A 13,011-nucleotide genomic window follows, 5' to 3' on the forward strand; every position below is an offset into this window, starting at 1 on the left:
AGGTGCCAGGCTGGTTTGGGGAACAGGGGGCGGGAGACGGTCTCTGGCTGTCTTAGGTGAATTCACAGGTGTGATCTCAGAACTTGGCATTTCATGCACTCAAGCCCTCCCCTACCTTCTCCCAGCACCTAAAGCCAACTAGACAGGACCATTTTTCCTGTCTTAAAGCACTGTGATATTTCTCCCTTGCTGAGCAAGTTTGGGGACAGGCACAGAGAAGGGACTCAGAGGTGCACATACGTTGAAACTCATTCCAGTAACCACACGACTGAGAGGAGGCTTGGTGTCCACGTGATGAGAGTGGGCTGCAGCCAGCCAGGAAAAGCTACTAGGATGTGGGAAACCATTTCCTTTCTTTCAGTAGACCACAAGCTGCTGTTGTTTTAACAAGTACTGAGGAAAATCACATTTTGATAACCTGGGGCTCTGGTCTTGCTTTTAAGCTATGCCACACTGATCTGATGAGGGATGTTCAAGGAACAATTCAGTATCAAAACCACAGAGGGAAAACAGTCATAGAGACAATTTATTAACTTAAAGTCTCATATGTATATCAACATTTGCCCACATTAAACCCAACGCACACTGAGGTGAGGATGACCTGTGAGCTGGGAGGAGTCTTCCATAGCCCCCACATCCCTAATGATTGCGGACATCATCCGGCTCTGCTCCTTTAGGCCTGTCCTTTCCTGGGGTCTCTGGCCAGCAAATCTCTCATATGAACCATGGTGCTGGAAGCAGGGCCAAGAGAAAAGAATGGCTCTGAAGGAGGAGAGAGCCCCTCCATCCCCATGACACCAGGGGTGTCCTAGACAAGTCTCCACCATGGAGTCAGGTTTGGATAAACACAAGTGTGCCTCCTGGAAGAGTGACTGTCAGCAAAAGCTTTTCCTTGATTAGCCTTGGTTTTGTAAATCAAGCACTTTGGACCCTACTTAAGGAGCTTCAATGGACACTTCATCCTTTTCCATTTTGCAAACACTGATTGGCTTTTCTCTGGTAGAATGGTAGGAAGCAGGGTGGGCAATGTGGTAGCACTATCTGCTGCACCCCCACTACGTGTCCTCTCTTGCTTTGGGGAAGCGGCTGGAGGCTGGACAAGCAAATCCCCACCAGTCACTGTCAGGAGCATTTCACAGGGAGGACAGGCAGATCCTTTGTGCCAGAGCCCCTCTCTTGGGAGGTTAGTCTGCAATTAGCTTAAGCCTCAGGCTCTACAACAGCCTCGAGGCTCTACGACAACCTTTTCATGTATCTCTCTCTCAAAATAAGACACAGATTAAAATGTTTACATATACTGTTCAATTCATAATGAAGACATTAGATTAGACACAGATTCACATCCTATTGCCCTGACACTCAGGAAATGCCTACAGGACAGAGAAAGGCAACTGGTAGGGCAACGTGGCATATGAAAAATATGTTAATCAACGCTCTGCTGAAAATCCATCTTTGCCTGTCCAAATTGATCATGCAGGGGGAAGTAAAGAAGCAATTAAACTCCATTCTGTGGCATGTGACCCCGGCCAAAAGCCTTTATTTAGATCCTGTTTATGATTCTTCTAAAGGCAAAGAAGCTTCTAAAGAAATCATAATCTTTTTCTTGGTCCTTCTGGCATCCTCCTACTCTGGAGAGCAGTAAAGACACTGGCATCCAGAATGAGTGAGTGTGATGATGGCTGATCCAAGGGAGTTGGGTTATTTGACATGGTCATGACACATGGAGGAAGGAAAAGATAGTTCTGGAAACCTAACTTTGAGAAAATGGCTGAGGGTCTCAGTTTGCTTTTACCCATTTTTGCCACACCAAAGAAAGCTCCATTTTCCCAAAGCTTTCTGAAATGGGATGAAACTGATTCGGTTACTCTCACAGAGGTGAACGTTAAAAGGATATTGTAATCTGCAACGATTTTTCAACTTTTCAAAAGCATGACTACAACTAGTTAGTCCTGACCTTATGTTTACCTCAGATTAAGAATATGGTACGGGCAAGCTCCTTTCTTCTCTCCTCTAAAGAACAAAAAGACCCAAGTGAAGGAAGTCTGGGTGGAAGGGACAGGGCCTCAGCCTGAGGAGACAATAAGATTTAGATCTATCCAGACAAGGAAGCTGCCCAACAAGGCTTTTGTAGGCTGAAATAATCCACTTTTGATAAAGAATTCAGGGAAGCCATGCAGGCTCACTAAGTGACCCTGGCTGCCAATACCGACTGACAAAGAGTCTTGGTCCCAGTTCAAGCCAGGGGCTGGTGAAAAGGGGAGAGAAAAAAAGCAACACTCTCCAGATCAGATAAAGTCATCAAGCAATACACATCTGGGGACACATCCCCTTGCTTCCAATGAATGAAAAGTTTTAAACTCACTAGCTCTACTAGGCTCATCATACTGCCCATCAGCTTGAGAGGCCACTAGAGCCCACTGTAAGCTGAAGGACCCATCTCAAGAGCTCTGCTAAGTAGGAGAACAGAGAGAGAAGGAGGCCTCAAGTGCGCTTCTTCCACAGGCTTTCCCTGGGTCAGAGTGAACCCAGTGGGAAAGGGTTGGGGGAGACTCTGCTTGGGGTGGTGGAACATAATCTGGCAAGTAGAGATAGTTCTTTGGGGCCATGGGACATGTGTATGGTCTGGTTAATCCAGTGCCTTTGATCCTCATGGGGTGAGAGGAGGGGCCGTGGAAAGCCTATCAGCCTGCAGTCGCTGGATGCTACTCTCCTTCTAGTGGCATCTTCCCCAGACACAGCCATGGGAAGTCCTCAAGGGTGAATAAAATAGATACTTGGGTCAAGAAACAACACTGAGATTGCTCTTATTTATCCTGGGAAATGGGAGGATGGAAGGAAAATTGTTTCAGGCGTGCACTTCCACTGGATTTCCCTAGGGCAGTCACTCTGTGGTGTGATTTAATGCTGGTTTCCAAGGGTTGGTTGGGTCCCTCTCTCTAGCCCATTGAGCCCTTTTGGTTATGGGGTGGGCAGCTGGCAGGCTGATGACTTCTGAGACTGACTTGTAATTGGTCCTCAGTGTTGCTTGTGACGGTAGGGGCAACAACTCCAACTTCAGAATTAAATGACTATACTTGGAGGTAGGTGGTGAGAGAAAAGGATGGAGAGGTAAAAGGGCCTGTCTTCTTGAAATTGTTTATGTTACAAAGGGTGACTTTTAAATTAGAGGGGTCTTTCAGAGGAAAGGTTTTCCTTATATACAAAAGAGAGCCAACCTTTTCCAGTAAAATATTGAAAAGGAAACACTCTTGAAATGAGGCTGAATATGCAGTGGCCTCTGCCATGCAGCAAGTGTCCTATGTTAATTTTCTAATCTCTGCTTGGCATAGAAAAGATACTGCCTTCCACCCCCACCCCCCTTAATGTACTATCTACTGACTGGTCTGATCAAAAACACCCTGGGTTGTTAGAACGATTTCTATATTCAATACATAACAGGATGCTAGTGAGATAGGTCCCTGTGAAAGGAGAGACACTATTACTTTGCAATCAAATAATTTAAAATCCTAGATCAGTATATAAAGAAACCCACAAATTTCTGATGGTAATTTTGTAGCATGTGCTTCAGTGTCAAATGAAAAAGATATCTTCCAGAATTTGCTTTTCCTCCAGGTCTTCAGGGGTCCTGCCTGCCCCTATCTTGTTCCAGGTTGATTTTAGAGGACTGAGTCGGCGAGTACTGTGATTCCAGGCCTCAGCTTCTCTGGAGGGATGGGGCTGAGGTTTGGCAGCAGACTTTGGGCTCAGAGATTGAACCAAATCCAACAGAGATGTCTCATACCTGTAACACACACAACCCAGATAGAAAATGATCAGACCAGTAGAACATCAGAATCCAAGAAGCCTACAGAGATGGACTCCCCAGGGCAAGAACGAGATCCAAGATCACAGCATGTGCAAGAGGGCCTTCCAGGGGAACTTTAGGGAAAGTAAACACAAGAAGGCCCCTGCTGTCGGTCTGTAAGTTCTTCTCTTCTGCTGAACTCCAACATTCTCTTCTAGCTGTGAAGAGAGACTGTGGTGTGGGCAAAGTAATCATGATAATAATAATGATAGAGCAGTAACATCTGCTGCAGGCTTACTACATGTCAGGCACTGTGCTCAATGCTTTACATATATTTAACCTTCATTTAACCCTCTAAACAACCCTATGAGGTAGATACTGTACTACTCAGATCCCCATCACATACATGAGGAAACCGAGGCTCAGGGAAGTAACTCACCAACATGAAGTCGTTACATGGCAGAGTCAGGATTTGAACCCAGGTAGTTTGTCTCCAGTGCTCTTATCCAGGACACTAAAGCTGTCTCTCAAAGTCTTTGCAGTCAGACAGACTTGGTTTCTTTCTTTCTTTCTCTTTTTGTGAGACAGACTGGCCCTGAGCTAACATCTGTTGCCAATCTCCCTCTACTTTGTATGTGGGATGCCACAACAGCATGGCTTGATAAGTGGTGTGCAGGTCCACACCCAGGATCCGAACCTGTGAACCCAGGGCTGCCGAAGTGGAGCACATGAACTTAACCACTAGGCCACCGGGCCAGCCCCTAAACAGACTTGGTTTAAATCTCTGCTTTACTATTTGCAAGCTGTGTGATACTGGGAAAGTTATTCAGTCTCTCAGTTTAGTTTCTCTTGAATAAAAGGCGAACAGAACTCCTGTTAGGATTCAACGAATCAGTTGGTATAAATTAGCATATAATAAGTACTCAATAAATGCTAGTTCCTTCTTGCTATCCTACTCTAATTTTCTCTAGAATCTTGAGAAAAGAAACCCTCATCTGAATCTACAAAGAGATCATATCAAAGAAAGACTGCCCTGGTGTCCAGCATTCTTATCAAAAAGGATACGTTTGTAGCAGTGTAGAGGCAGGGAAGCTAAATATGGTCAATGATGCCCTCGTCCATGGCCCACTTTACGTATTTCCAGTATGGAAAGCCAAAGGCATAAATGTATCTGCCTCCATACTCATTCATACAAGAGGTCAAGTAATTCCTACAGGTATATAGTGAAGTCTCAAGTAGGGCATGTATGACCTGTGTAGCTGCAAAGGGCCCTGCACTTGGTTTAATGCTCTACTGCTGCTGTTTGAAATTCTTAATGATTTTATCTTTGATTTTGTGTTTTGTAAATGAAGTATGATGGGAGAAGGGAGCATGTGTGTGAACAGAGGGGACACGGTGGGCATGCGTGTGTGGGCACAGGCACAGTGGGCAATGGCAGTTTGTGTGCCAAACAGTTGGCTTGCCTGCCTGCTGTACACATTCAGGCCAGAAGCATGCTGGGGTGCTGCAGGGCCCCGGGGGGTGGCTGGGGCCAGGACCTAGGCCCTGATTAGTGATGGTCATGGAGGCAGCAGAAGCAGCAGTGGTGGTGGCAGCGGTAACAGGCTGGCTTGCCTGTCTTTTCCCAGAACCCATTCCCTATGCAAAAATATTAGCTCTCTGGCCAGAGCACTGAGATAAGAACTGCTAGTGTTTAGGCAATAACTGTCATCAAATCATGACAAAAGCACACACGTGGACATTGCAATAAAGTATATCAGAGAGATATCAGAGTTCTTCAAAGAGTTTAGAATCTCTGGTTCTAAAAACTGCTGCAACATTACAAAGCAAATATCCACAGGCTTAGAAATAGAAATTAAATGTAAAGATTGTTGCAGTTGATGGAAAAGAACACCATTTTCATATGCAGCTTCAAGTGAACCAATTAACAAGGAATAGAATTTTGAAATTAATTTTTCTTTGTAATTGAAGATACAGCAATAGAAAGCACAAGTAGGCATTTTGAATTATAAACACATCATTAAGTGGCTTTTGGTTTCTTGTATGATGTATAAGTTACCAGATATACCAGAGAAAACATTAAAATGATGTATAAGTTTATATTTAAAATTAAATTCCAACATACATGAAACTAATGTGTATGAAGAGTTAAATCTTTTTAGAAAAATTGTTCCATAAGAATCATCAGCTCTAGATATAATAAAATTCATATTTTGAAAGAATTTATCAGAAATCTATTCCAATTTGTCACAGCCTATAAAGTATTCTTAACAGCTTCAGTGTCAGTTACATCAGCAGAAAGATCCTTCTCAGGGCCGGCCGGCCCGGTGGTGCAGCGGTTAAGTGCACATGTTCTGCCACACGTTCTGCTTCTCTGCGGCTGGGGGTTTGCTGGTTCGGATCCCAGGTGTGGACATGGCACCGCTTGGCAAAATCCATGCTGTGGTAGGTGTCCCACATATAAAGTAGAGGAAGATGGGGATGGATGTTAGCTCAGAGTCAGGCTTCCTCAGCAAAAAAGAGGAGGACTGGCAGTAGTTAGCTCAGGGCTAATCTTTCTCAAAAAAAAAAAAAAAAAACTTTCTCAAAATTAAAAATTACCAAAAATTATGTGTGATCTTTCATTTGCCAAGAGCAACTGATCTGCTTTTAATTAGATCACTTAAAATACAGTTTCTAAAAGTATAAATTTTGATGATCTAATAAATGAATTTGAAAAGTGAGCCAGAAAAATCTTACGATCAATCAAGTTATTACATTAATAAAGTATTATTTATTGTATTATATGAAATTATATCAAAAATAAAATTTCTTTGCTATCTGTAGGTTTATGTTATTACTCATGTGTCACTATTACTCATTGTTTTAGAAATTTCTTCTTAAAGGAATAAAGCTTTGTATTTTAGTACCTTTAAGTGCATGTTTTCATCCTACGTTTTGAACGAAGGACTTTCCTTCTGCACTGGTCTTGTAAGTTATGTAGCTGGCCCTGCCCTCAAGGCCCAGGCAAGATCAGACTATCATCTCAGGAAACGTCATGTATTTTCTATGGTATGAAAACCTATACATTGAAATCTTTTTTACCAGAAAATTTTTTGCAGCTTTTATTCTGACAGCATCAAAGCAATGTTTCAACACAATTATCTCTGTCATGTAAAACCACGGTTTCTGTGTTCAACCAAAATATCTCCGTTTAAGGTGTAAGCCAAGGAGTTGGGTACTGCTTCCAGGAAAGTCTGTTTATAAGTAAGACAGACCTACTTCACCCTCAAAGAATAGGCTTTGTTTGAACCTTCCTTGGAGACACGTGGCAATCTTGTTGCTAATATTCATCTCTTCATACAGACAATTCAAAAAATTTTTTTAAATTAGAAACAATGGAAAGCCTATATTTTTCTATAGAATTCCATGCTTAAAACTGTTAGGGAGAGATATTCTGAATGAGGAAATAAACTAGCTGCCCTCTCTATTAAAAAGCAGAGCCAAAATAATGGGGGGTCAAAAAGCAGGTCAGAAATCAATCTTTAAGAGATGCAAACTGAAATCCAGAGTAATGATAAGGATTTGTGTTCAAACTGATTAAATAGGTGCCAACCTATCATTTGAAAAAAAAATTGTGACTTCAAATTCCTTCCTAGTACTCTTATTCACATACGATATAGTAAAAAAATATTTATAATATAGAATGACCCACAAAACCATAGAAAGTTAGACTTGATGTATTAGTCAGGATAAGTTAGGTTATGCATCAGTAACAAATTAACCTCAAAATTCCAAAGGCTTAACACAAGTCAAATATATTTTATGCTTATGCTATATGCTTGAAGTAGGTCCATTCAGACAGTGGCTCCACTATCTTATGACTGCATCACCTGGAACATGTGAGCTTCTCTATTTTTTTGGAAGGGAAGAGAGACTGAAGAACCGTACATAGGTTTTCCACAGCCTGGAAGTGACACAACACTTTTTACATCTAATTGGCCAGAACAGTCATGTAGCTCCAGAATGAGATATTGGCAAACACTAGTAATGCCTCCCCACTGAGGAATGAGTCTTAGACATAATATGGAATAATTTCTCTTGTTTTATCAATGAGGAAACTGAGGTCCAGAGAGGTATAAGTGAACTGACTGGGGTCACACAACAAGTGAGCGGCAGAGCAAAGTGGTTTTTAACCCAGACCCCTTGACTTCCTAGACTAGTGTATCTTCAATCTTTCCATCAAGATAAATAAGATGTGTAACTAAAGGAAAAGTAAAAGAAGAAAATGGTTGCTGTTTCCAACTACATTTTATTTAAAAAGTATAGTATGATTAACTGTAACTCAGTGTGAACATATCTGTACCCTAATCAACTGGGTTATCTTTTCACCAACAATTTAATCTACCCTAAAGTATAAATGCTCTTCATGGTCTGCTGTCATCATAAAAATTCCATTTCTCTAGAAGCCACATTCAGTCACGGACTACACTATGGCAGAAGAATCAGAAAGTCTGTGGTAGGCAGGGGCTCAGTAGCACTTCATAGCTAATTTTGTTCATTAAGTGTTGTAACAGTACTTTTGCTATCAGAAAAGACCAAATAATTTGGCAGATTACAAAGCAACAAAATAGCAAAGACTATTTTAAAAATCAAAGCTTGAGAAATCATCCAATTTTACACCAGAATTATACATGCAACAAAGCAAAATAAAAAATGAATTCCTATGGTATTTTGCACCAAATACCAGCAAAGAGCAGTGTGTTTATCAAACTGTGTCTATGAGCAGTTTATCTTAGTTTGCTGAGGTGACATGTGGCAGGAGGCTATAAAATTGATTAACTTGGCTTGACCCTGATGGGGATGTTTGGTATTTAAAGAGACACATAACTTATTCAAATCTACAAAATACCATCTCTTGAAAAACTCAGACTATATGTTGGCCACAGGCATTAACAACTTTGGCTTTTCTTGTCTCTGTACCTCACAGTGCCAGTACTCACGAGTTACCTAGGCACACAGGCTGACTTTAACAGCTTCATTACGGAGAAGTGATAAGCAGAGGGCTAATTTGGTCTATTCTGCCAGGCCCATCCAGGAAGCAATTTGAACTTGGCTGTCCTAGCTTTAATTCTGTCCTCCTAGAGCTCTCTTTCCAGTTTTGTTTGCCTCTGAGCTAGCAAGATACTTAGACAAAACCCAGGGGAGGATGTAACCTCTGCAGATTTGATTTGGCTCCATGCCACCAACTCAAGAAAGGGACAGTCTGACATGGTGTCTGAGAATATTAGCACAAGGCTAGGAAACGAATCAATTTCATGGTCCATTCCATAGACTGCTCTGGATGAGAACCTAACCATGACGCTGGAGCTTTCCCCTTCCATTCCCTTTTTTCATCTTTTGTGATTTCAGTAGACCTCTCCTGATTACCTTCCTCTTCTCTTGCCTTTTAAAGGATGGAATGCCCCAGGGCTTAATCCTTAATCCTTAGCTGTTATATCTTAGGTGATTCCATTCATTCTCATGACTTTTAATAACATCAATATATCAATGACTCCTAAATGTATAGATCCAACATCAACCTTGCTCCTGAGTTCCACACTCACAAACCCAACTGTTGCCTGATTTCTCCATGTGGATGTGTTATAGGCATCTCAAACTATCCAAAACAGAACTCTTATTTTTTTCTCTAAATCCTGCTCCTCTCCATCAACACAGTTGCTCAGGCCAAAAACTTGCTGTTATTCTGGATGTTTCCCTCTGGGCCTGGACATAGCTGCATCCTCTGTTTAGGATGCTCCGTTCTCAGATCTTGCTTGCTCTCTCCATTCCTTAATGACACCTCCTCCAAGAGGGCATCCCTAAACACTCTATCCAAAACAGCCACCACACTAAAGTTACTTTATCTCTTTATGGTGTTTTATTTTCTTTATATCACTCAATACTACAGAGTATGTTATTTATTTATTGCCTATCTCTTTCAGTGGTAATGGGATCCATGAAGGTACGATCATTATTTTATTGACAATGTCTCTACTGCCAAGAAGGGTTCTGACACAAGGTAGGTGCTAAATATTTGTTGAAAAAACGAATGGTCCAATGCTTAAGTTTTAATGCCTTCCTCCTTGGGCAGCTTTTGTGATCTTTGGATAGCTAGTCTTTTTTTTTTTGAGGAACATCTGCCCTGAGCTAACATCTGCTGCCAATCTTCCTCTTTTTGCTGAGGAAGACGGGCCCTGAGCTAACATCCATGCCCATCTTCTTCTACTTTATACGTGGGACACCTACCACAGCATGGCTTGCCAAGTGGTGCCATGTCCACACCTGGGATCCAAACCGGCGAATCCCGGGCCACTGAAGTGGAACATGGGCACTTAACCGCTGCGTCACTGGGCCAGCCCCCAATAGCTAGTCTTTTAAAAATCGCAGTATATTTCAAACATTCTGAAAAGTATTACCCATCCATTTATTCTTCTTGTTCTCCTTTTACAAAAAAAGATACTACACATAGGGTTTGTGTAAACTACTTTTTCACTTAATATATTGGGACTATTTTTTCACATCAATTTTTTACAACATTATTTTTAATGATTTCAGATTACTTTGTCTCCTGATTTACTCTAATTTATTAACCAATCCCCCATTAAAGAGCACTTAGGTTAGGTCCAAGGTCTTTTGGGACTAAATCAACTATTATATCTTTTCTTCCTTTTTTCAATCAGTCAATGTCCAAAGGGTATTCCCCACTACAATTCATCATAGGTTACCAAAATATCACTATCCCTATTATGTTCTGTACTGTCTCTCTATTCCCAGCCCTTCCCATGGCCTCCAATGCTTCTGAAGCTTTTGCTTCATGATATACTTGGCTATATTTTGTACTCTTCTTAGAGTACTTTCTCCATCTATTTTTACTGAAACTTGGCTCTCTTCTCAAATTCCCCTACATCATTCTCAGTGGGAATTGTTATTACTCTACATACCGTATATATTTTGGGGTCAAGAGGTGGTATTGGCATCATCATTGCTTCCACTATTGCTTTTCGATCATTATACCCCCAGTCTCACATTAAACTCCTACTGCTCTCAGTATCCTGTCATCTCCTCTACCACCCTCAACCTCTCTTCATCTATTTGCCCAGTCACTCTCAATCACTGAAGATGTTAACACTTGATTCTGTCTTCTTCAGTTCAGCTCTTACCATCATCCCTGCTGATGTCAACATCACAGGAATGAAACTCAACCAACACTCTGACTTCTTAGTTCTTTGACCTCTCAGGTCAAACACTTTTTTAGTAAGCCTTTCTCTTCATATCCTGGAACTTGTCATCAGTTAAAATGGCATCTCTTCTGAGTTCAGTAATTCAAACATCCCACTACTTCCTGATGCCCACATCTTACCCTCAAGCTTGTTTTTTCAACTATTTCCACTATCTATGTCCACTGGTCTTATTAGACCTTTAATTCAAACCATCATTGTTTTAAGAACTGGGAATAAAGTGGTGAAAAAGATAGCTAAAATCTCTGTCTTGGTGGGACCATTAATAGCATACTTTCTTCCCAACCCTTTATCCTTATTTATGTTGAATTTCCTGGTCCAGCATTCCAATCATTCTATTAATAATGATCTTAAAAACATGTCCCCTGTCTTTTTGTCCCGTCCTCTAAATCTGGCAAAATCACAACACTGCATGAATCCAAACGTCTGCCTTTTCTATGAATTGTGGTTGGGCAACTTAGTGTGAATGAACAAAACAAAGAAACAAACAAACGAACAAAACCCAGATCTAATATAGACTCGTCGTCACTAACCTTAAGTGGGTGCTAAACATTTTCTGACAAAGCTACTGTACTTCTCTCATCAGCTGTTTTGTTCTCCTCATTTCTCCTTTTCCCTTTTTATCCTAAACAGATGGCCTTGCTTCCCACTTCAGGGAAAACAGAGATCATTAAATAGAAATTGTCTTTATCAAGCTTACAAGTCTTTTAGCACTCATCATGTCCTCCTTTTACATTGAAAGAAGTGATCCTTCTCTTAGACAAGGCTAATCACTCCCACTCGTGCTTCTTAGGGACCTTTTAGCATTGATTATCCACTCTAGAACTTTCAATCTTCTCCTGCTTACTGGGTAACCAAGAGCATTTAAGAAGTTCTCTCCTTTCCATAACCAAACCATTTCTCAATTTATTCCAATTTGGCACTTGTCGTCTACAACTCCACTAAAATTGAAATTATCAAATTCACCAACCTCCATGCTGCTAAACCCAATGGACTTTTTGTAGTCCTTACTTTACATAATGTCTCTCAGCATTCAATGTGGCTGACTGCTTCTTTATGAACTTTAAACTGGTTTACTGAAGTAAAACATACATACGGAAAAGTCCCCCTATTTAAAGCATACAGCTCAGTGGCTTTAGTTCATTAACAGAATTGTTCAACTATCATCATAATTTAATTTGAGAACATTTTCATTGTCCCCAGAAAGAAATCCTGTACCCATCAGCAGTCACTCCCTATTTCCAGCCCCCTCTCAGCCCTAGACAACCACTAAACTACTATTTGTCTCCACAGATTTGCCTGGACATTTCATATACATGAAATCATACAATATGTGGTCTTTTGTGACTGGCTTCTTTTATTTAGCATAATGTTCCCAAGGTTTATCCAATATGTCCTCATTTCTTTTGGGTAGATATCTAGGGGTAGGACTGCAAACTCTATGTTTAACTTTTTAAGGAAGTGCCAGACTGTTTTCCAAAGTGGATATACCATGCCATATCAGTATGAGGACATCTTTTTTCTGGGACTATTAAGTTTCTTCAGAGAGGACTCTTTCAATATTCTGCCTGGGAGGGAGATATGATCTACTTCTGGGATAGGGAAGGAGGCCAGCCTTTCCATTTGCAGACTTTGAATTCATCCCAATTTCAGCCCTATCTGATTCATCTCACCTTCCAAAGGGAGGCCTGAGTCGTCTCTTCTCTGTTGAATTTCTCCAGAGTATTAATCTCCAGTCTTCTGTCTGGAACTAATATTCCACATATGACACTGTGGCTGGAGTATTAAGTTTTTTGATTCTTACCTGAAACATCCACCTCATACTATTTTTAGTTCTGCCCTATATTACCACTTTCCATTGTTCATGTTGCTTCTAATTCCCAAAATTTTCCAAAGTTCAGTGACATCAATCTCTTTTTGTGTGAATACTTTCCTCAGTGCTTTCTATGTGGCAGCTTCCTCTGTCCT

The 13,011-nt window shown here is 41.1% G+C and overlaps 1 protein-coding gene across 5 annotated transcripts in view; it reads right to left on the reverse strand.

The window, feature by feature from the left end:
• Window positions 1-508: 508 nt before the first annotated feature.
• The window catches only part of KIAA1328 (KIAA1328 ortholog), a 338,142-nt gene continuing 325,639 nt past the window's right edge, over window positions 509-13,011 (reverse strand). For all 5 annotated transcript variants that reach the window (XM_046671427.1, XM_046671426.1, XM_046671429.1 and 2 more), the window contains one exon: window positions 509-3,781. In XM_046671427.1, coding sequence (XP_046527383.1) covers window positions 3,571-3,781 — 211 coding nt within the window. In that variant the 3' untranslated portion in view covers window positions 509-3,570. The remainder of the gene's footprint in view (window positions 3,782-13,011) is intronic.

This window comes from Equus quagga, chromosome 9 (genome assembly GCF_021613505.1).
Source record: "Equus quagga isolate Etosha38 chromosome 9, UCLA_HA_Equagga_1.0, whole genome shotgun sequence".
In the NCBI taxonomy this organism is placed as follows: Eukaryota; Metazoa; Chordata; class Mammalia; order Perissodactyla; family Equidae; genus Equus; species Equus quagga.